This window comes from Emydura macquarii, unplaced genomic scaffold (assembly GCF_026122565.2).
Source record: "Emydura macquarii macquarii isolate MOO-44397 ecotype Brisbane River unplaced genomic scaffold, CSIRO-AGI_Emac_v2 contig_2205, whole genome shotgun sequence".
Taxonomy (NCBI): domain Eukaryota; kingdom Metazoa; phylum Chordata; order Testudines; family Chelidae; genus Emydura; species Emydura macquarii.
In genome coordinates, this window is record NW_027132342.1 from 5452773 (window position 1) to 5474059 (window position 21287).

Consider the following 21287-nt stretch of genomic DNA (forward strand, 5'->3'; position numbering starts at 1 on the left):
CTATTCATTGGACATGTATTTTGCTAAATGTTCAGAGTTTATTATTCAGAATTGAAATCCTAAAATGTTTGTGTATGACATCTGCTTTTGATGGATAATGAAATACCATGTACATTTCGGATGAGAAAAAAAACTAAGGTTGTGACTAGTTTTAGTCCTTCAAAATTGTGATGTGTTAATTCCGACATCATCACCAAACTTCTCTAATTAGATTTTACCAGGCTACATCCTACATACAGTTTCAGTCAGGTATGTTGCCCTTGTGGGCTGAGCACTGGGATCAGAGCCAGACTGCTGCATCTCCAAGATAGGCAGAATTCCTGATCTCTGCCACTGATGTGCTGTGTGATTTTAAGCAAGTCATTTCACCTTTCTGACTTTCCCTACACTGTGCTCTTTGACCCTAATATTTTCCACTGTTGCTACTACTACTTCAGCTGCACTGGTGATAGCAAGTGTGTGCGCTCCAGTGAGGGTGAAGCACTCGTGTTTCCAACTTTTCAGCCTCTGTGGGTGAAATACTGACCCTGTTGAAATCAAGGAGCTTTTGCTGTTGACTTCACTAGGGACAGGATTTGCCCCATGTTGTGTAGACCTGTACTGAGCAAAGTTAGATGTCATGGGTAGTTTAAATGCTAGTAGCCATTGGATATTTATATCGAGGATTATTTAATTAACGTTTGCAAAGAGCTATGAAAATATAAAACATTATGTGAGTTCTAAGTATTAAGATGTGAAATGTTGCTGTGTGCTGTTTAAAAGCTGCTACATTTCACTTCAAAGGTGGCTTATTTTCCAGGGTGAACAGGATGGTTCTTCCTTGTCCATGCATGGATACCTATAGAGAGAGAACTTGTAACTACACCTTAAGTAACTGATAACGTGGGGAAGGGAATAAGGAATTCCTCCATTCCACTTTAGTTTGGCCCATGTAAGGCCCACACAGAAACACAACCCTTGTGCTTGTGAGAGTAGAGGGGTATAGGGAAGCCACTTGTTAAAAGGGCAGCAAAGAATAAGCAGATATTAACAGTAAATTACATTGCCCCAGAATAAACTTGAGGAGCAAAAATCTCTCAGACAGATTGCCTCCTAGTGCTCCCTTTGAGGCAGTGCAGTTTTGCACTACAGGCACAGTGTAGCCCATACTTTGTAAAGAGTGATGAGATCCTTCAGAATAAAAGGCACTGAATAAATACAAATTGTTATTTAGGAGACTTTTCCCCCATTGCTTCTTTTGTCTTTTTTTTTTCTTCTTTAAATGTTTGGTGACACTTTTACAAAAGAAAATAAAAATGTTGACAACGGTGGCATTTTTCATTGGAGTTGTTTTTTCTTATGATTGAAGCAATCCAAGGCGAGAGATGCTGCTTGCTTGGTGGGTCAACAACACGACATTTTGTGTTTCAGCTGAAGTGCATGTGACCATTTGAGTGATATGTTTTTTTCAGTCTTGTTTTGTGTTGTTTACAGAAATGGTAGCTACCCGTACTACTCTTCAAAAAGTTTTGAAAAGGGGATTTGCTGCCAAATGTTTTCCAGGTTATTCACTAGTTCTTAGGAGAGTTCCTAGGTGGTGTTTTACATGCTGGTACCTAGGTTGTTTTTATGGCTACATGCCAAATTTTGGAAGCAAAAACTGTTTTTCTTTTTCTTTGCCCTTTCCTCCTTCTCCCTCTGGAAAATTTGTTGTAACAAATCATATTGTGTTCCCAGTCAGATGTCATCCAGTTGGTTTTTTTGGAAAGCACTTTAATCACAGCTTCAACCATATCCAATTGGGGGAAAAATGTGAATATACAATAGGTATATTGTATGTTTGTTACATATCAGCTCACTGCGGCTGGAAATTTTCTAAATAAAATAAGCAGACAAGTTATTGATGAAATATCTAATTATCCCTTAAAATAGGCATAAATGTGTGAGAAAGTGGACAAGCCAAACCTAATAAAATTAAAATATGCTGAATTTACTATTTCTCCATTTTCTGAACGCTATTCCCTACATCCAGTAAAAATTAAACTCTCAGTTAATTGGCTCCTCATACAGTACAATAAAATTAATGTTTAGGAGTTAAATACCATAAACTTCCTTGGGCATATTTGCTGATGTCTTTCTATTTTTTAGTTAGTCACATGTTTCATTGTTTAATGAGGTATCATGTGGGCTGTATTATAATCTCTTTTGTAAGCGGGGTCCATGTGTCTGGCTTCCAAAGAGACTGCATGCTAATTTCTGATTTAACTGTGTCAGCTGTATCAGATGACACACAGGTCAATGACAACCACCAAACCACAAGAAAAGAAAATTGACATGGTACGCTTTTATCAAAATGACAAAAATAGGAACCATGTGTTGTCAGGACCACATACTGTAGTTTCTTTGTAAGGATGTTAATCATCTTTTAGAGCTACTGTTCGTGCCTTGGAAAAGAATGATCATATGACTTAAACCCTCATCTTCCCCTCACCCAAAATATGAAGAAAAAAATGTAAAAAGCATGGACTGGCACAGCAAGAATTAGATGCTTTCTGGTAAAGAGTGAGAATGTGCCTCTACTGTAGTGTTGGACACTGAATTAAAAGTATCCTGTATGTGAACAATAAAAAACAGTGATTTTTCAGTTAAAAGGAAAATTGCCAAATCTCTGGGGGGGAGAGAGCGGCTCACACGGTAGCTTTAAAAAATCTGAAATAGACAAAGAAAATAGTGACTTTTGCAATAATAGGTTGATGGTTTCAATTCAACTCCTAGGCCAAAACGGGTGCCTACAATTAGGTCCCTGAGAGTGTATCTACACAGCCCACAGTAGTGAGCATACCAGCTCAGTTTGACAGTCTCAGGCTAGCGGGGCTGCACTAGTGCTCTAAAAATAACTGTCTAGACAGTACTTCGAAGTCATTGCTCAGGTTGGAGCTTGGGCTGTGATGCCCACCCCACTCCCTAAGCTTCAGAGCCAGAGCTCCCACCCGAACCACAATTTCAAAGCGCTGTCTGCACAGCTGTTTTTAGAGCACGAGCGTGAGCCCCGTTAGCCTGAGTCTGTTGACCTGGACTCAGAGACTTGCTGCCTTGTGTTGTGTAGACAGACCTTAAATCTGTATCTGAACCTAAATAAGGGTACATCTACGCTGCAAAAAACCCCAAAACAAAACAAAAAATCACCCAACCCACACCCTGTGACAGCAAGTCTCAGAGCCCAGGTCTACAAATTCAGGCTCGTGCTAGGGCACAAAAAATAGCAGTGTGAGACGTTGCCTCTCAGGCTGGATCTCGGGCTTTAAAATCTGGGGATGGAGTTGAGTCTCAGGGTCCAAGTCCAGCCTGAGCAGGAACATCTACACTGCTATTTTTAGCACCATAGCACAAGCCTTGTGAGCCTGTGTCTGTAGACCCAGGCTCTGAAACTCACTGCTTCAGGGTTTTGGGTTTTGTGGGGTTTTTTTGCTGGTGTAGACATACCATAAATGGCTTTGTTTTCAAATTTCTGAGCACGTAGCTGCTTCCATTAAAATTATTGGAAATTCCTGGGTGCTCAGCACTTTTGAAAAATCAAGCCACTAATTTAGGCACCTAAAAAGGATTTGAAAGCCTAGCCATGGGCATCCATTTAAAAAAAAAAAAATGTGTGGAAATTGAACTGTCCATAGATATGCTGAAAGAAAATCAGGATATGGACTGTGTGCTGTCTTGTGATCCATCAATGGCACCTGCTTTACTCCCTTTCTCTCCCCCCACCCTTCCCTGATCGGGCTTGAGCCCCACCCCGTCTCATGGGACATAAGCTATGAATAGTGCACAAGTGCCCATCTCTTTCCATACCTCCCACTTTATTTCCAACAACCCTACTTCCACATCAGAACCATCAAAGAAAAATATGGATATGGACAAGTATGAATGAGTGGTGAGAAGCACTGCTGTGGTATACCTGCCTATACCCACCTCTGTTGAGTACTCATCAGAAAGATATTTAAGTAAATAGAAATATTTTTTGAAAATTGAGCTATTTTGATCAGAAATGGTGGAAAAATCATGCATTTTTTTGTTCCACAGGTTTAAAAAGGAACAATGTTTCATTTAATCACATTTTTGTACAATAAACAGCATGTTAGTTCCTAAGGGATTTTCTTGTAAATTATGACCTTTGTTATATTATTTTTGAAAGGATTTATTAGACCTTGGATACAATATTCAAAAGCATTTAAGTGATTTAGGACCATAAGTCTCATTTTCAAAAGTGACTTAAGCAATTAGGGACCTAAGTGTCATTTGAAAGTCAACAGGACTTTGGTTCCTAAATGCCTAAATTACTTTTGAAAAATGTAACTTAGGTTCTTAAATTTCTTTGGTGCTTTTGAAAACTTTAATGCTTGTCTACATGAGAAAGTCACACCAGTTTAATTTAAGGTATAATTTTAAACCAATTTAGTTATGCCTGTGCAAAAGGCTGTGGAACAAAAGGTTATTTCAGTTTTAACCAGGCTTATTTCAGTTTTGCTTTAATTGAATAGGAAGCAATTAAAGCTAAACTGAAATAAGCCACTCTTAAACAGAAAACAGAATGTATAATGCAAGGGTTTGTTAGTACTGGTTTAACTAAAATCAGTTTAAAAACTGACAAGTTAAGCCAGTGGGCAACTCTCTCATGTAGACAAGGCCTTAGAAGATTGTTGTTTGAGGGACTGTGGCTGAAGGTGGGTTTTGAGGTGGGGGAAGTTGTAGGGCAGTGATGCTCAGACCTCAGTGGTTCAGGAGCCAAATTAGAGATCAGCATTACCCAAAAGAGCCGAAGTAGTATGAATTCATTGTTTCATTTACTATAGTACTGTACATTCATATTTAAACACTATGACAGGGGAGATATTTAATATATATATATATATGTATAAAACATAGTAAAACATTCTGATTGCTTAATAACTTGGATTTGGTTAATAATTAAATCACACAGTGTTTTAATATCATGTGCTGCAAAGAGCCACAGGAGACTCATTAAAGAGCCACTTGCTGCTTGTGAACCTAAGTCTGAGTATCACCATTGTAGAGCAAACATGACCAGAGAAAAGATTCCAGGAGAAGAGGCGAAGAGAGAGAGCTGCTTGTGGGACAAGGGAACAAAGCAGGAGTGAAGGGAATAGAAACTGACCAGAGACCAGGTTCCCCCAGCAAAGAAGCAGGAGACTGGTGCTAAGGTGTTGATAGGCAGGAAGGGAGAGGAGCTGCACACCCTTGAAACAAAGGATGAAAAGTTTGAAATTGAGGTGGAAAGGAAAGCATTCAGGCCTAGTCTATGCAGGTAAAATTTTCAAAATTGGCTGTGTGACTTGGATGTTTGTCTTATTTTCAGAAGTGACCTAGGCACGCAGAGGATTATGTCTCATTGAAAGTCAATGGGGACTTAGGCTCCTAGGTCACTTAGGTGCTTTTGAAAATTTTACCCTACATGTTTTTAGAGAAAGCATTGGATTCACATCGGAAGATCCCAGTTTCTTCAGTTGCTCTTTCCCCATGTCTGCCTCATAGGGCTTCATGTTCTCACAGTTCTCACCTATGCCATCTTCTTTGTATTTTGAAAAAAAGTTATACTCTATAACACTACAACCAGTCCCAGGACTTTGGCCACTGATTAATTTCCTAAGGCTGCTTTTACAGCTGTTTGCAAATTAGACGATCTGTTACAGTGTCTATGCATCAACCAGAGGCAACCTCACTGTTCCCCCCCCACCCACACACACACACTCTCTGCTACTCCACACAAACCACCTAAGTCCCCCCACACCCTCATTCTCCCCCAAACTAGGTCTATCCTCCCCCTGCATGCTCCTCTGATTGCTTCCTCTTCCAGGTTACTCTATGGTCCTGTATTCTCCCCATATATCTCTTCTCCCTCCTAACCCCCTTTTCTACAAACCCTCAACTCACCCTCTGATGGATGGTCCTAGAAGTCCCTTCTGTGCTCTCAGCCCCTAATTCTTCTGTTCCATCCTGGGCCCTCCACAATCTCCAAAACACGCCTTCATCCCACCCAGAGCTCCACATCTCATTCACCTCTCTCATGCCCTATCACCACTATATACACGCTCTCTCACACTTTTTCCTGTCCTCCTTTTCATTCCTGAGTTATATTATTTATCTAAGATGCAAATGCCGCCCCTTACTCCATTCCAGATCCTTCCCTCTGGTTTATACGAAAATTGAAAACAGCAAACCCCTGCCTTTAATATTTCTTTTGTAGCAAAAGTCCAAGAATTGTAGTGTGGAACTTAAAGGAGCCTCCCAAAATTGTATTTTTGGCTGTTGCCTGAAGAATAAAGGGAGACTAGTAGCTACTAATTCCCTCCCGACTGTAATACAGCAGAATGTCGTGATTGCATTTTGTAGATTGCTGCAGTATAATGTTATTGTTTGAGAGTGGACTGTTTGAGTAGTACAGGCTTATGAATGGTCGGGAAATAGCTGTTTCTAATAGCTGAATATCTTGTTGCGCATTCCTAAAAGGTTCCCAGCACTTGGGAAAAGGTTTAGCAATTGTTTAGATCTAAAATAAGACATGTACTGAAGCATTAATAAAATGGTTAGGAAATCCATTTCCCAAACATTTATTAAGCATTAAATGCAGCTGCTCAGACAAATTTAAATGCCGATTTGAGAGAAATATTAAGGACAGCTCAGAGAGGCCTCATGGTCTAGAGAGGCAATGTGGTCCAACGGATAGGTACTGGAACAGGAGTTAGGAGATCTGGGGTCTAGTTTCATTTCTGCCACTGGCCTGCTGTGAGACATTCACTGGGCAAATCACTTCCCCTCTCTTATTTTCCCCTCCCTCTCTCTATTTGTTTTGTCAGTTAAGGGACAGACAGTCGCTTGCTATGTGTGTACACAGTACTTAGCACAGTGAGGTCTGATAGTGTCTCTACTCATCATTGTACCTGACCTAAACTTTGCCATCATTGCGATACTGGTTCAGCTACCACAGTGAGAGTATTAGTATAAACTAGTCACAGGACTTACAATGGTGGGAAATGTTTTAGCAGGGGTGTGTGCAGGGGGGGTGGCGGGCAAGCAGGGGCATGCTCCCTCTCCACCCCCGTCCCCCCCCCCATAATCAGCGAGGGCACAGAAATCCTCCGGGGACAGGGCGGGAAGAGAGAACTCCTCCTTCCCCAGGCTGAGTCGGGCCGTGGCAGATAACAGCTCCTCTGGAGCTGGGGCCACAGGGGCAGAGTCAGCTCCTCCATCCACTGGGGGGACGGGATATGGAGCCAGCTTTTCAGCTTTGTTGTGTTTATATATTGTTCTTAAAAATATTATTGGGGCACTGCAAATGTATCAACAATCAAAATAATAATAATAATAATGACCATGGAAAACATGGAGCACATCAGATCCTGACCCCACACAACTTGGTGCTTTAAAAATTACCCTTTAATGCACATCAGTATTCATTGCTTCTCTCTTTGGAATTGAAGGAAAAAATAATGTTGGGGTCTTGTGTCACTGGCACTTGCACAGTCTGCTTGTTTCTAGAAAGAAGTCATTCAAAATGAAATTGGGATTTTCCTTTGAGGTTCTTGTGGCGTTGGGAGTAGCACAAGCTATGAATGTTGAGTCTGTTATGTTTTTGGGTTTTTTCCTTAGCTGTTTCTAAGACTAGCTGCTTCCATCACTGGTGATGTTCTAGAAAACTTATAGTCAAAGGATCACTTCATTCAATCAGTGATATTAAACAGGAAATATAATCCTAAATAAAATCAAGGGGCTATTGGAAAATGTAGAACAGTAGCATAGTGTGATTAAAAATCAAAACCAAGTTGAAAAACCCATTGTATGTAAAAAGAAGTGGGCTAATGGCTGGCACAGAAGTCTAGGAATCAGGATTATTGGGTTGTGTTGTTGGTTCTTACACTGCTTGACTGTGTGTCCTAAGGAGAATAACTTAGGCCCCAGATCAGGAAAGCACTGAAGTACAGTCTTAACTTTAAGCATACACATAAGTCCCATTGAAGATAAATATGTGCGTAAATGTGTTGCTGAATCAGGGCTTTATTTTTTCTGTTTCAGTTTACCAAACTGTAGAAGAGTTTAATAATACTAATGCAACTCACAGGGGAGTTGTGGGACTTAAGTGTTTATGAACCACTGTGGTCCTTGAATGAAAAGTAGAGTATGGGTAAAGCACATTAAAATAAACTTTAGTGGCTTTCCTGAAAGCATATGCACCAATTTTTTCAACACAACCTATTTACAATATTTTTAAAATGTGATGAATGCTTTTCTCCCCTGTTTTGTGTTTCCTGGGGCTTTCACTTGATGTCATCACAAATATATCATTTAATAGGAATAATAATTAATAATCATGACATGTAGCATTCTGCATGGCCTTTTAAATTGCTCCTTTATCAATTTGCTCAAGAAAGTATATTCCTAAAGGGAAACTTTTATTGTGTCCACTTAATCAAATGTACTGCAACCTTGTAGAGTGCCTACCTAATAAAATGTTATGTCTGCCATGGTTTTATTTCAAATGGTTCATTCTAAGCTGTGCTAATCATATCTGTTAGCAGATCATTGGGCCATGCACTAATGATCTCATGATCCTTATTAATTGAGTGGAAAGCTTTTAAACATTTTGTCATTTGGGCAAGGAATATAACGCATGTAACATTTCTATTAAGCTTGTAGCACCAGCTTTCCCATTGCTTTCATTAATAGTTGGACAAGGATAGAATTCATTTGAGTAAGACATTTAAAGGCAAACCAAAAGTGATTTTTTTTTATAGTAAAACATGTCTCTCCTTGTTTTTGTTTGTTTTTTGGCCTTTTTTTGTTCTTTAAATAAGGAACGTTTTCCATTAAAAGTGTTTGTGACTTTTGTTTTTAAGTTTTATTTTGCTCCTATGCAGTATCTAGCACAGTAGGATCTTGAGCCTAAGCTGTCTCTGTTTTTGGTAAGAAGCTAAATTAAGACACCAGTCCTGCAAAGGGATCTCTGACAGGGCTCCTGACACTTGTGTGGAGTTTCTTTGACTTCACACTCTTATGCCTTTTGGGATCTGAATCTGTAAAGCAGGATTGCTTCCACCAAAAAGAAAATATAAAATTCAAGAGAGTGCCACTTTTGTTCGCATAGATCCTGAAGTTTGATCTGTGTTCTGTACAGTTTACAAACAATGATCTCAGTTTGGTTAACTTCATATTCTGGACAAGCCTATAAATTTGTCCCTCCCAATAACGTGAACTTATCAAGGTTGTACTCTTCTTCTTTTCTTTTTTCTCTCTCTCTCTTTTTTTAATTTTTTTTTTTTATTTTTTGAAGTGCAGCCCTCTGATCAGTGTGCACTTTCCCCCCCCCATTTCCCTAAATACATCATGAAAAAGGATGAGGTTTCCGCCTTAATTGCTTGTGCCTTTTATTCACATTCCTCTCTCAGCCAGAATTGTGAAAAGAGTGTTAGTAAAAGGCTTCACAATAGAGCTTTTCATTAGGCCTCCGCAAGACACACAAAAGAAGGCTTTTGGAAAGAGTGAATGCAGGAGTTTAATTTGCAGGTGGAGAGTAGATAAAAGGTGCTGACGCCTCTATTATTCTCTTACTTAGGTGACCCTTACCCTGTTCAGCTGATCCCAACTACCATGGCAGCTGCTGCCGCAGCAACACCAGGCTTAGGCCCACTCCAACTGCAGGTAAGTCTGGAAACAATGCAGAAGAGGCAAAGGCTAAGTAATTATGGAAAACAGTTTTCTCTTCCATTAGAACACAATAAAACTAACTGTGTTTTTGGCCCACCCTTTTCAATTAAAATTTACATCGAAGCTTAAAATAAATGTAAACCATCTTGGTTTTGTTCTGGGATTTTTTTTTTAACCTGTGGGGAAGATTTGTTTTACACCAATATTAATTTTGATTTTTAGTTCTGAACTTTCACTCTTAATGGGCAAAACCATGTGTTTTCCTGTTTTGTTGCAACATCCTGACACAAGTCATAAAGATTTGGATACATGTAAAGCAGCAAAAAGAAACACATTATCAGACAGAAAAGCCCTGTCCTGACAAGCACTTTTAAACTGCTTAATGTGATTATGTCTTTTTAGACTGTAAGTTCTTCAGGGCAGTGACTATGCCCTTCTACATAGTCTTAAGGCACCCAAAATATTTTAGGTGCTGCTATAACACAGGTAATTAATAATTATACTATTTAACACACTATGCAATTATGATACTATGTTACAAACACATTACAGAATCTTGTTTGAGCCATGCTAAAGAGTTAGCCTGGGACCCAGATCTGTTCAGAGTTGTGACTGATCCAAAACCCCATAGTACAAATACAGTAGAACCTCAGAGTTACGAACACCCTGGGAATGGAGGTTGTTGGTAACTTTGAAATGTTCATAATTCTGAATAAAATGTTATGGTTATTCTTTCAAAAGTTTACAACTGAACATTAACTTAATACAGCTTTGAAACACTCCTATGCAGAAGAAAAATGCTTCTTTCCCTTTAGTTTTTAGTAGTTTATGTTTAACACAGTACTGTACTGTATTTGCTGCTTTTTTTTTTCCTCTGAGGCTACCTGTTTATGTACTTCTCATTCCAAATGAGGTCTGTGGTTGACTGGTCAGTTCGTAACTCTGGTGTTTGTAACTCTGAGGTTCTTCTGTAATCCTAAATTTGAGGGTGTTTGAAATCTGACCATGGATCTGAATCAGAGTTTTCCAAATGTTCATTGTTCGTTCCAAATCAAACTCCCCAGATGTAAACCCACTGAATATTAGGAAGTTTGTTAGCCAGATACACAATTTGAAGTTTGTATTCTCACATGGTGGTTTGTTGCTAAAAATGGGCCAAAATCAGGATTCACATTAATGGGATCCAAATCCAGACTCTCTCTAATTTTGAAAAAATTTGACTGACATTTTTTTGTAAAACCAGAATCACCAATGAGGCTTTGTCCCTCCATTTACTACCTTGGGCAAACTATGTGGGATGCACACCATTTATATCTGCTTGGAAATGCTAAACCGTTATAAACTACATCTGTGAAACCAAAGTCTCAAACTAGGTTTGATTAGTACTAAGGCAAAACTGGACTTCATACAATTAGTTTGGATAGCACAAGAGAGGATGAGGGACAATTCTGATAGCTTTCTTACAAGGCATTTTATTGAGTGATCCATCCCGTCATTCAGTCTCAGCTCCTAGCAGTCAGAAGTTTAGGGACACTCGGAGCATGGGGTTGTATCCTTGACCTTTTGGCTAATAGCCATTGATGGACCTATCCTCCACAAACTTATCTTTCTTTTTTTAACCCATTTATAGTTTTGGCCTTCACAGCATCCTCTGGCAATGAGTTCCGCAGGTTGACTGTGTGTTGTACAAAGAAGTACTTCTCTATGTTTGTTTTAAACCTGCTGCCTATTAATTTCATTGCGTGAAAGAATTTCATTCTTTTGTTATTTGAAGGAGCAAATAATGCTTCTTTATTCAATTTCTCTACACTATTCATGATTTTATAGATCTCTTTCTTATTCCCCCTTAGTCATATCTTTTCCAAGCTGCAAAGTCAAGTCTTTTTAATCTCTCCCCATACAGAAGCTGTTCCATACCCTTAATCAGTTTGTTGCCCTTCTCTGTATTTTTTCCAATTCTAACATATCTTTTTAGAGATGGGGCAACCAGAACTACATGCAATGTTCAAGGTGTGGGTGTACCATAGATTTATATAATGGCATTATAATATTTTCTATCTTCTTAACTATCCCTTTCTTAATGATTCCTAAAATTCCATTCACTTTTTTGACTGCCACTGCACACTGAGCAAATGTTTTCAGAGAACTATCCACGATTATTCCAAGATCTCTTTCTTGAATGGGGACAGCTAATTTATATGCCATCATGTTATATGTATAGTTCAGATTATGTTTTCCAATGTGCATTATTTTGCATTTGAGGAAGCAGATGGCTATATATCTACAGCAATTTATTTAGCATTCACTCAGAGTTGCTGTGAAATAAAAAGTGATAAAGGGAGTTGGGAGAGTCTGGCTGTATTTCATTTCAGGACTAGGATTGGACAGTAGCTCAGTGAGCACTGAGTTAAAGTATTCTGATTAGAAGGAAGACTATAACAATGATCATTTCATCATAGAAAATGTGATTTCTTGTAGTTACTATTGGTTTAACTAAAATTTTCTGATGATTTTAGGGGATGAAGAATTGTAAAGCACCAAAGATCTCTTGTCCCCATGCCAAGGAACATGAAAGAAAGGGAAAGTACTGAGCAGGCTCACCTGCTGGTTGGCTTGCTCACCTCTTATTTGGGCTGGTAGTGGAACAGGAGTTTGGGAGTCCGACTGTGGGAGGAAGCTGGATCCCTAATTCCCGTAGACTTCTCTGAAAATCCCAATTGTGATCTCTGTGTGTGCACTGGAAAACTCTTTTTTTGAGAAGTATCTCCCTATTCCTAACACTAATTCAGTTCCACAAGCTAGCTACATAGGGAGCCTCAGTGTGGACAGACTACTGTCTTCTGCTACCATTTTAAGCGTGGTGTAAATTAGACCTGTTTTGAGAAGTTAGTTTGTTTTTATAATACAGTATTTAAAATGTACTCGCAACCTTGCTAATGCCAGTGGAGCTGAGCCAGCATTAACAAGAGTGGGAAATATTTAAAAAGTTATCTTGACCTTATTTGGTGGGAACCAGAGGCACAGAGTATAGACAATGGGATTAAAAAGCATTGTGGTCCTTCAGGAAACAGTTCAGATCCAGTTTAGGTCAGTAATGGTTGTCTCCTCAATAGCCTGTGTGAAATGAATTGCTGGTCTCAGACCAGTTTCAAACCGTGTGAGTGTGCAGTAGATACAGCCTGGGGTCCCGTTGGGCGGAGTGGGTCATCTCACTTCAGAAATTAATCTGCATAATATGCAATCATGGTGTCCACCTGCCAACCCCAAGGGGTCAGAATGATGCTTTATGCTCCCTTTCACCTCCCTCTATAGTCTCCCCATTTTTCTCCTATAAATTGCTCTTCCAGGCTTTGTGTGCTGAAACCAGTCAAGTGGTGGTCTACGGAAATCAAAGAAAGAGATGCAATCTCAAGTCAAGGAACCAGGAATAGAGTTTGTCACTGTCAGGCACGCTCTTTGGCTTTTCATTCACCAACGGAAAGGGTGGTTGTTAGTGGTTCTAACGGCAAGATAACAAACTTGATGGTTATCTCACTGTAAAATCCTAATTGGAGACAAAGTGCTAGCAGTGTTTATCACGAGGTAGCTAGACGAGTTCAGCACTCTACCTCCCACTTCTGGTTCATCTGGGCTTGTTTACCTCACAGCAAAATTAAAGAGCCTTGTCTCCACTATGTTCTTACAGCTAAAGTGTTAACTATCCCGCAGGAAAAACACGCGTTTCTTATCAGCCTTTGTTTTGAAAACCCCTTGCTAACCTCAGCCGAAGAGGGTAAATAATTTGAAGCCCTCCTTTTCCCTCTTCTCCCCAAGTCCCTGCTCCGGGGCGGGGGGGATGGGGGGGGAGGCAGGGAGCAAGACAGATACTGTGATACCATACCTGGCACAGTCAGGATTAATTGGTTCCCTTGGTGGCACTTTCAGCAGAAAGTCTAGAGCTCTGGAAGCATGGAGAGAGTACTACTGTCACATTCATAGAGGTGGTTACTCCAGGTCAGGTTTGAAGTAGACTGATAGGCCCATGTCGGAGAAGCTGGAATTAACTCTATCTATGCTTGAACCTGGATTTGTGGGTAAAGGTATTTAGGCACCTAACTCTCATTCACGCACTACCCTAGATATGCTTTAAAGGAAAATGTGCTCTCTGATGGGTATTTCACAGGGGACACGAAAGATGATGGGTTGACAGTCTCTTTGGCCCAGATCTGCAGAAGTATTTAGGCACCTATTGCCATTAGGAGGTATGGCCCACATCCTTGAAATCAATGGGAGTTAGGTACCTAAATAAACTAGAGGATCTGGGCCAAAGAGACTCCAGTCTTCAGGATTGTCAATCCAGCATCTTTCAGTCCCACTGACTTCACTTTATAAAAGGTAATTGTCAGCTTCCCACTGTTACTGATATAATGCATCAAAGGGATTCAGCCCCAAACTGTGTGAAGAGTTACATCAGAAAGCATAGGTTCTGTTAAAGCATGTCTAGGGGAGTGGATAAGTTTCCCCTATTGAGGACTTGGGTTCAAAACTTATATTTTTATCACGCTAGTGAGCTAAAAATAGAATATTGCCATGGTGGCATATGAGTGATGGGAGGGCTAATTGCGCCAAGTATGTACCTAGCCTCCCAGACAGCATTGTACTTGGTGTGGAGATCCCCTCCCACTAATCATGCCACCATATCTACACTATTTTTAGCAATCAGAGCTAGAGTGGGTATGTTTCCCAGAGCTGGAAATTAAACCTCCAACTCAAAGTGTAGGCAAACCCTTAGTCCCATAACATGACTGTAACATGATACCTATGTTTCCAGGTTTGAATGCCCATCTCCAAAGTAGGGGAACAAAAAGCCCAAAGTTACTGATCCATCTGTGAAAGTGCCATCTTCAAATGAGCTATGCACTATAGCAGACCTTTGAAGCCACCAGCTTTATTAAATCGACTTTGAAGGCAGGGCCAAGCTCAAGTATTGCTGAAGGGAATAATATAAAGCCTCAGATGTCCTTAAGTCTAGTTCTTACTCATTTGAAATAGAACCACCACTCATCATCATCCTCTAGGAATGCCACCCCTCTTCTCCTCTGTTCTACTCACTGGCAAAAGTACTTAGGGAAGCTAGCGTGCATCTGTGTCCTGTAGCTGAAAATTACACCTTCCAGCTCAAAATGTAGACATATCCTAAGTGACTATAAAATTACGATAGGAGTGATTAATACCAGTTTTAAGCATCTGGATATGTTGAGTATGAAAAGATATTTCCAGACAGCCTGAGCTTTCTGAGATGAGTTCTCTTGCTTTCTCTTCTGACAAACCTGACTCCCGAGTGCAAGATAAAACACATGCCTTAATATCAAGGTCTAAAGACTGTGAGGAGATTCTGTATTAGGGGAACTTGAATAGTTCAGATTTCCCAGCTTGGTTGTCTGATAATCAAATAATCATAGAATCAAAGAAACATAGGACTGAAAGGGACCTCAAGTCCAGTCCACTGCGCTGAGGCAGGACCAAATAAATCTAGACCATCCCTGTCAGGTGTTTGTCTAACCTGTAATTAAACCTCAGCTGATGGGGATTCAGCAACCTCCCTTGGAAGCCTGCTCCAGAGTTTAACTATCCTTATAGTTAGAAAGTTTTTCCCAATATCTAACCTAAATCTTCCTTGCTGCAGATTAAGCCCGTTACTTCTTGTCCTGCTGTTAGTGGACATGGAGAACAATTGATCACCATCCTTTCTACAGCAGCCCTTAACATATTTGAAGACCATAGTCTTCTTTTCTGAAGATTAAACAAGCCTAGTTTTTTTAACCTAATAATGACAGTGATTAATTGGCTGTAATATAAACACTGTATGTTCACATGGTTGTATTGAAAGATGATGAATGCATAATGAAAGCTGCTCATGTGTTGTCACTGTTTGAGCATTTTGCATCTGTTCAAAACAACTTTACAGTATGATGTAACATAGACTGCCCACAAACATCTGCTCTTGGGAAAAATACACTGAAAAGCTTCAGGCACCAACATTCAAACTTTTTTCCTCATCATCCTAGCATGGAATAGGACATTGTGCTTTTTTGGTGATGGTGTGCAACTGTTGTAACCAAACCTGTTATTACATGGATAAAGAGAACGCTTATGTTAAAAAAATACACAGATGTGAAAGTAGTTTGGCTAGTTTTCTCAACTTTAAAGATTGAAATCTGCTCACTTTACTTACTTGAGTAATCCCACTGAAATCAATTGGACTATTTGTGTGGAGTACAGTGAGTAGGGCTTGGCCCTCCCTTTGTCTGAAAAAATGATTCTGCAAAATCTTTATTCCCCCACTTTGCCCTTTTAGTACTCAGGTCCAGTTTCCATTCTTAACACAACCCTCTTCTTCAAATGGTATGGGAAGATGCATACTGAGGCCTGAATTTCAAAAGAACTCAGCATCTTTAGTCTGGACCAGATTTTCAGAAGAGCCCAGCTTTCATTTAGGCACCAGAAAAAGTGGTCAGAATTTTAGAAGAGTATTTAGAATAGCATATTGAGTGTTGAGTGCTTTTGAAAAATCTGGCTTTTATTTAAGTGCCTAAATGGGTCCAGATCAGTTTGGATTTTCCTTTTGAAAATATGGCCCAAGGTATTTAAAACTCATACAGGTACCATTTAGCTGAATGTTTCTTGTACTTCAAGGAACAGACAAAGATTAAAAACCTGTCTTCCCTGTATGTCTTCATAATGAATATAATCAAAAGAGAGACTGTTCCAACTGCCAATAATGTATTATATAAATACTTGATGCACATGAAATTCAAATAAATGACAAGGACTGCCCAGCTGTGTTAGAGAACATGTTTTCATCTGTCCTTCTTAACTCACCTCATTTTGGCATTTGCAACATCACAGAAATGAGAGAAATGGTGAAAATGTATTAGATTTAGTCCATCTCTCTCACTCTCCACTTGCCAATATGGAATGTCTCTCTAAAGTATAGTTTTTGTCCAGTTTAGTTTGAAACATCTCAGATGATGGGACTTCCCACCATTACCCTTGAGAAATTGTTTCACGGTTTCATACATCTCACTGCTGGGGAATTTTTCATCATTTTCAAAGCTTTTTTTCTTTTCCTAGCTTCTTTTCTTTTCCTGCAGTTATATCCCCTTTTTTGACCACCCTAAACAATTACCTTCCTGTATGATAACAGCACCTACAAGTCATGCAAGAAGCCCATGAAAAACTGTCTAACCATTGTAATGACTTATCTGAATACAACTAGAGTCAAGCTCTCAGTATTAAGGAGCACATCTAACAGGATTACAAATGCCTTTGAATAAATCTAATTGGCAGGAAAACAATCCTTGTGGCCTGTTACTGTTCCTGCAGAATATATCTAAGAGGTGGCAGTATTTTATCCATTATTTTTTTGCTCTACGATCTATATCCGTTGTCTCCTTTGGATATTAATATCCTCAATGCTTTGCGTACAAGAAGATTAGCAATTTCTTAGCATTACAAGGTCACTCTTCATATTCAGTGGACAAAATGTAGCTTCAAGCACCATCTAAGCCTTAATTTTTCAATAGTGAGAGCCAACAGTTACTTCAATGTTTGATTTTCTGCTTTACCTGGCCTCATTAATAGGACTATAGCTTAATTTGTGGGGGAAAGAATCATTAATGCTCAGTTTAATTACAATATTATAAAACTGGTGCGGTCCATTTAAGTATAAAAAGCAAAATTAGGTTTCCACCATGAGCACATGCATCTGGGGGAGAAAAAAAGCCAAGTAAATTTACTGCAACATTTCTCATTAGCATAACCAAAAGATGGCAGCCATCCATCCATCCATTAGTTCACTATATTCATTTATATTAATATGCATGTTTTTGACAGCCATCACAAATAATGATTATAATAAGAGTGATAATATGTCTTAATATGTATACATTTTTATTGGATGTCCCATTAAATAAGTTTTAAAGATATATTAGTGTAGATTCTATACTTCCCAATCCTGCCCTTCATTTATTTCTGATTTTAGAAGTGTGTTGGCCACAAGATACTCATCACTTCTATATAAAATGTCCATTTTAAAGAAGATTACTAGAGATCAAGGCCTAGTCCTTCAGCTGGAGTAAATGAGTGTAGCTCCATTGACATGAATGGAGCTACACTTTTTTTAATTAAATGAGGATCTGGACCCAGGAGAGGCAGAAGTGCCCCTAGAATTTGCTACATATAGATAGTTATTTTTAATAATAAATTATTAGTAGCAATTTTTTAAAAATCCATTAAAACACATAAAGAAGGTTTCAGTAAATTAATTAATAGGATTATCTGACAAGGTTACCTGCAATAACCAAGCACTGGACTTAGGTCCTATGTCCCTATGGGACATTTAATTGGTTGTCAGCTGCAGTTTTTATCAAGCCATATGTTTGTGAAAGAAAAAATATCTCCAAATTATTTCCTAAAAAAACTATAGTATCAGAATGTAACTAGTCCTTACACTTACTATACCTGCTGAGAGCCTGAGACTGAACAGACCATGAAAGAATGAACTACAAAATATATCAACTCAAATAAATCTTGTTCATGGTGGGTAAATGTACTTTGTAGTACATTTTAGTTACTTTGTAGTTGATGTCTAAGTAGTCCATGCTTGCCTGTGACATCAAGTTACACAATTTTACAGGTAAATCCAATATATTTTTCAAAGCATACATGAATGAACAACTCCACCGCATTATTTTATCAGATTCCTGCCATTCTCTGAAGGAGGTTGATAATTTTGACAGTACGTAGGTAAATCCTTCATATTTCCCAGAGCACCATGTGTGTCTGCACATGTGTCTGGTGAACAGATATACTCTCAGGTAGTAAAGACACATGGTAAGTCAATAGTATAGATATTTTGTGGAATGTCAGGTTTTGCATTTTCTTTTCTCCAGGGGAAAGCATTAGCTATGGCAGCATATTCATTTTATCTAGATTAACAGTCTTTTCTGCATAACTTTCAGATTCCATTTGTATCTATACAGAGTGAAAAACGACCAGCCTATCTTCATTTCAGTTGTAACCTGGGCCTGCTGTTTGCTAGCAGACCTCTGTCTGCATGAGTGAGTTTTCTTGTAGGTTAAAGAGCCTGAATTCCCTCTTCCCCCTCCCTCCGACCCTGAGCCTGCAGGGCAGACAGACAGAAGCACACATATGATTAATACAGCACAGCTGCAGTAGTGACTCATTTGCATATGTATTAATAGAGGAAAAAAAACAACAATTCAATTACATACAGAGACATTCTGCATACTAAAGAACATATGCAAATAGGCCTGAAAAACTGCAGCCAGCATTTTTTCTGACTTTTCTAAGCCCATATGGTCTAGGGTCAGGCCCAGCAGTTTTCAAGAAATCCCCATTAGGAAGAACCTAAAGAGATGTTAAGAGATGGTTACATGACTATTATGACCCGTGGGGTTCCCAGAAGGTGTTTGACATTTGGACAAAGGAAATAGCACAAGCAATGTCTTTTTCATGCTATTTTCCTATTTGCCAGCCTTCAGCTTCATCATGTGGTCTCATTGCATGCTAACAGAAACCTCAGTACACATGATCCAATTCTTTCTCTTGTCTTACACATGCACATATCCTTTATCTTCTTTTTCTTCTCCTCTCTCTGTCTCTTGTGACATCTCCCTTTGCTTTTTCCTTTGTCTCCTTTTCTCCTTCTCTGCTTTGGGTCAGATTCTTTTGTCCTCCTTGACTCTCTCACAAGCTTAAAAAAAAGGTTAACTTAAACATTTCTGCAACTTTATCTTCTACTGACATTAAACATCCTTTAATAGTATAATGCAGACCATAGGTGATTTGATTGCCATCTGGTGTAACTAGTACACAAGCCTGTTTGTAAGAGTAGAAAAATTAAGGCCAAATGGAAGTCATTGGGAGCTGTAGGTGTCCAGCACCTTTGAAAACCTGGCCCTATGTGTCCCAACATGGGAACTCAAATATTGTGAATACTTTTTAAAACATTGGCCTTACGTAATTAATCAGCAACAGCTTGTGTTTTTATTAATACACACACATGCATATATATATATATATATATATACACACACGTGCACTACAGAAACATGCACACACACACTTTAAAATCGTAGAATAGTTCCAGAGGGGTAGCCGTGTTAGTCTGTACACAGCAAAAACAACGAGAGTTCTGTGGCACTTTAAAGACTAACAAATTTAATATTTGCAGACATAAGCTTTCGAGAGACTTCAGCTCTCTTCTTCAGATGCAGTAATACAGAAAATAGGTAACACAGAGGCATCTTATAGATATCCAGGTGCATTGAGAACAATGGGGGAGGTGGAGTCCGGTACTTAAGACCTAATGACGACCATTGAGTAGGAGGTGAGAATGGGTGAGCAAAGTAAACCAGTGGGAGAACACTTCAATTCCCCAGGGCATTCTGTCTGACCTGAAAGTTGCTGTACTTCTCCAAAAAAACTCCAAAAACAGACTTCAAAGAGAAACTGCTGAGTTAGAAATGATCTGCAAACTTGACACATTTAAACTGGGTTTAAACAGAGACTTGGAGTGGCTATCTCACTACTGAAGGTAAATTACTTTGCTCACCCATTCTCACCTCCTACTCAATGGTCATCATTAGGTCTTAAGTACCGGACTCCACCTCCCCCATTGTTCTCAATGCACCTGGATATCTATAAGATGCCTCTGTGTTACCTATTTTCTGTATTACTGCATCTGAAGAAGAGAGCTGAAGTCTCTCGAAAGCTTATGTCTGCAAATATTAAATTTGTTAGTTTTTAAAGTGCCACAGAACTCTCGTTGTTTTTAAAATTGTAGATGAGTATATACAGTGCATTTGTTTAAGGCACATCATAGAACAAGACCCTATCTGACATAGTCTTTTGTAGAGTGACACATGCAATGAGTTGTATTATAACTTTAAATAGATACCACTTCAGTTAAAACATATAGATACCGTATGATGGCACGAAAATGCCTGATATGGTTTGGATGGCACTCCTTATCTTCCAAGCAATTTATTTTACCTTCCATTTGTTTGGAACTTCTCTATGTGATGAGCAGGAGAAAATAGGTCATGCAAACAGGAGTCGTAAGTGCCTGGCAAGCATACTTAAGAGGTCAGGTCATCCTTAATTTCTTTTCTCTTGTAAAAATGTTACACTTTTTCTTTTTGGGGTTAGTCTGACAGATTGAAGCAGATTACTTCTTGATTATTTATAAAGCATTAATTTTAGATGAATATTGCTCAAGTGGCTGACATCATAAGTAGTTCTAGCAGCCAGCAGAAGATTCTGTTTGTCCATTGGAATGTGACAGTCGTCACTTATATGATGTCCTGTCTAGATGAGTGTCTGCAGCAAATTGAACTGGGAGGAGAAGGATTATATATTGAATGAACCTTTTTTTTGTTCTGTCTAGTATTACATAAAGACACACCACTGGAATTTCTATAATTAGGAATGATGACAGTGTTATATGATCAACCCTCCCCTCCCCCAGTATGGAACCCTGTTTTTAATACTACAGACATGAAAAGTCCCAGCTTTTTAAAACAGTCCAAAAG

General features: G+C 39.1%; 1 protein-coding gene across 12 annotated transcripts in view; it reads left to right on the plus strand.

Moving 5' to 3' along the window:
• The window catches only part of SOX5 (SRY-box transcription factor 5), an 831751-nt gene that overhangs the window by 709947 nt on the left and 100517 nt on the right, over window positions 1-21287 (plus strand). For all 12 annotated transcript variants that reach the window (XM_067559200.1, XM_067559203.1, XM_067559201.1 and 9 more), the window contains one exon: window positions 9599-9684. In XM_067559200.1, coding sequence (XP_067415301.1) covers window positions 9599-9684 — 86 coding nt within the window. The remainder of the gene's footprint in view (window positions 1-9598; window positions 9685-21287) is intronic.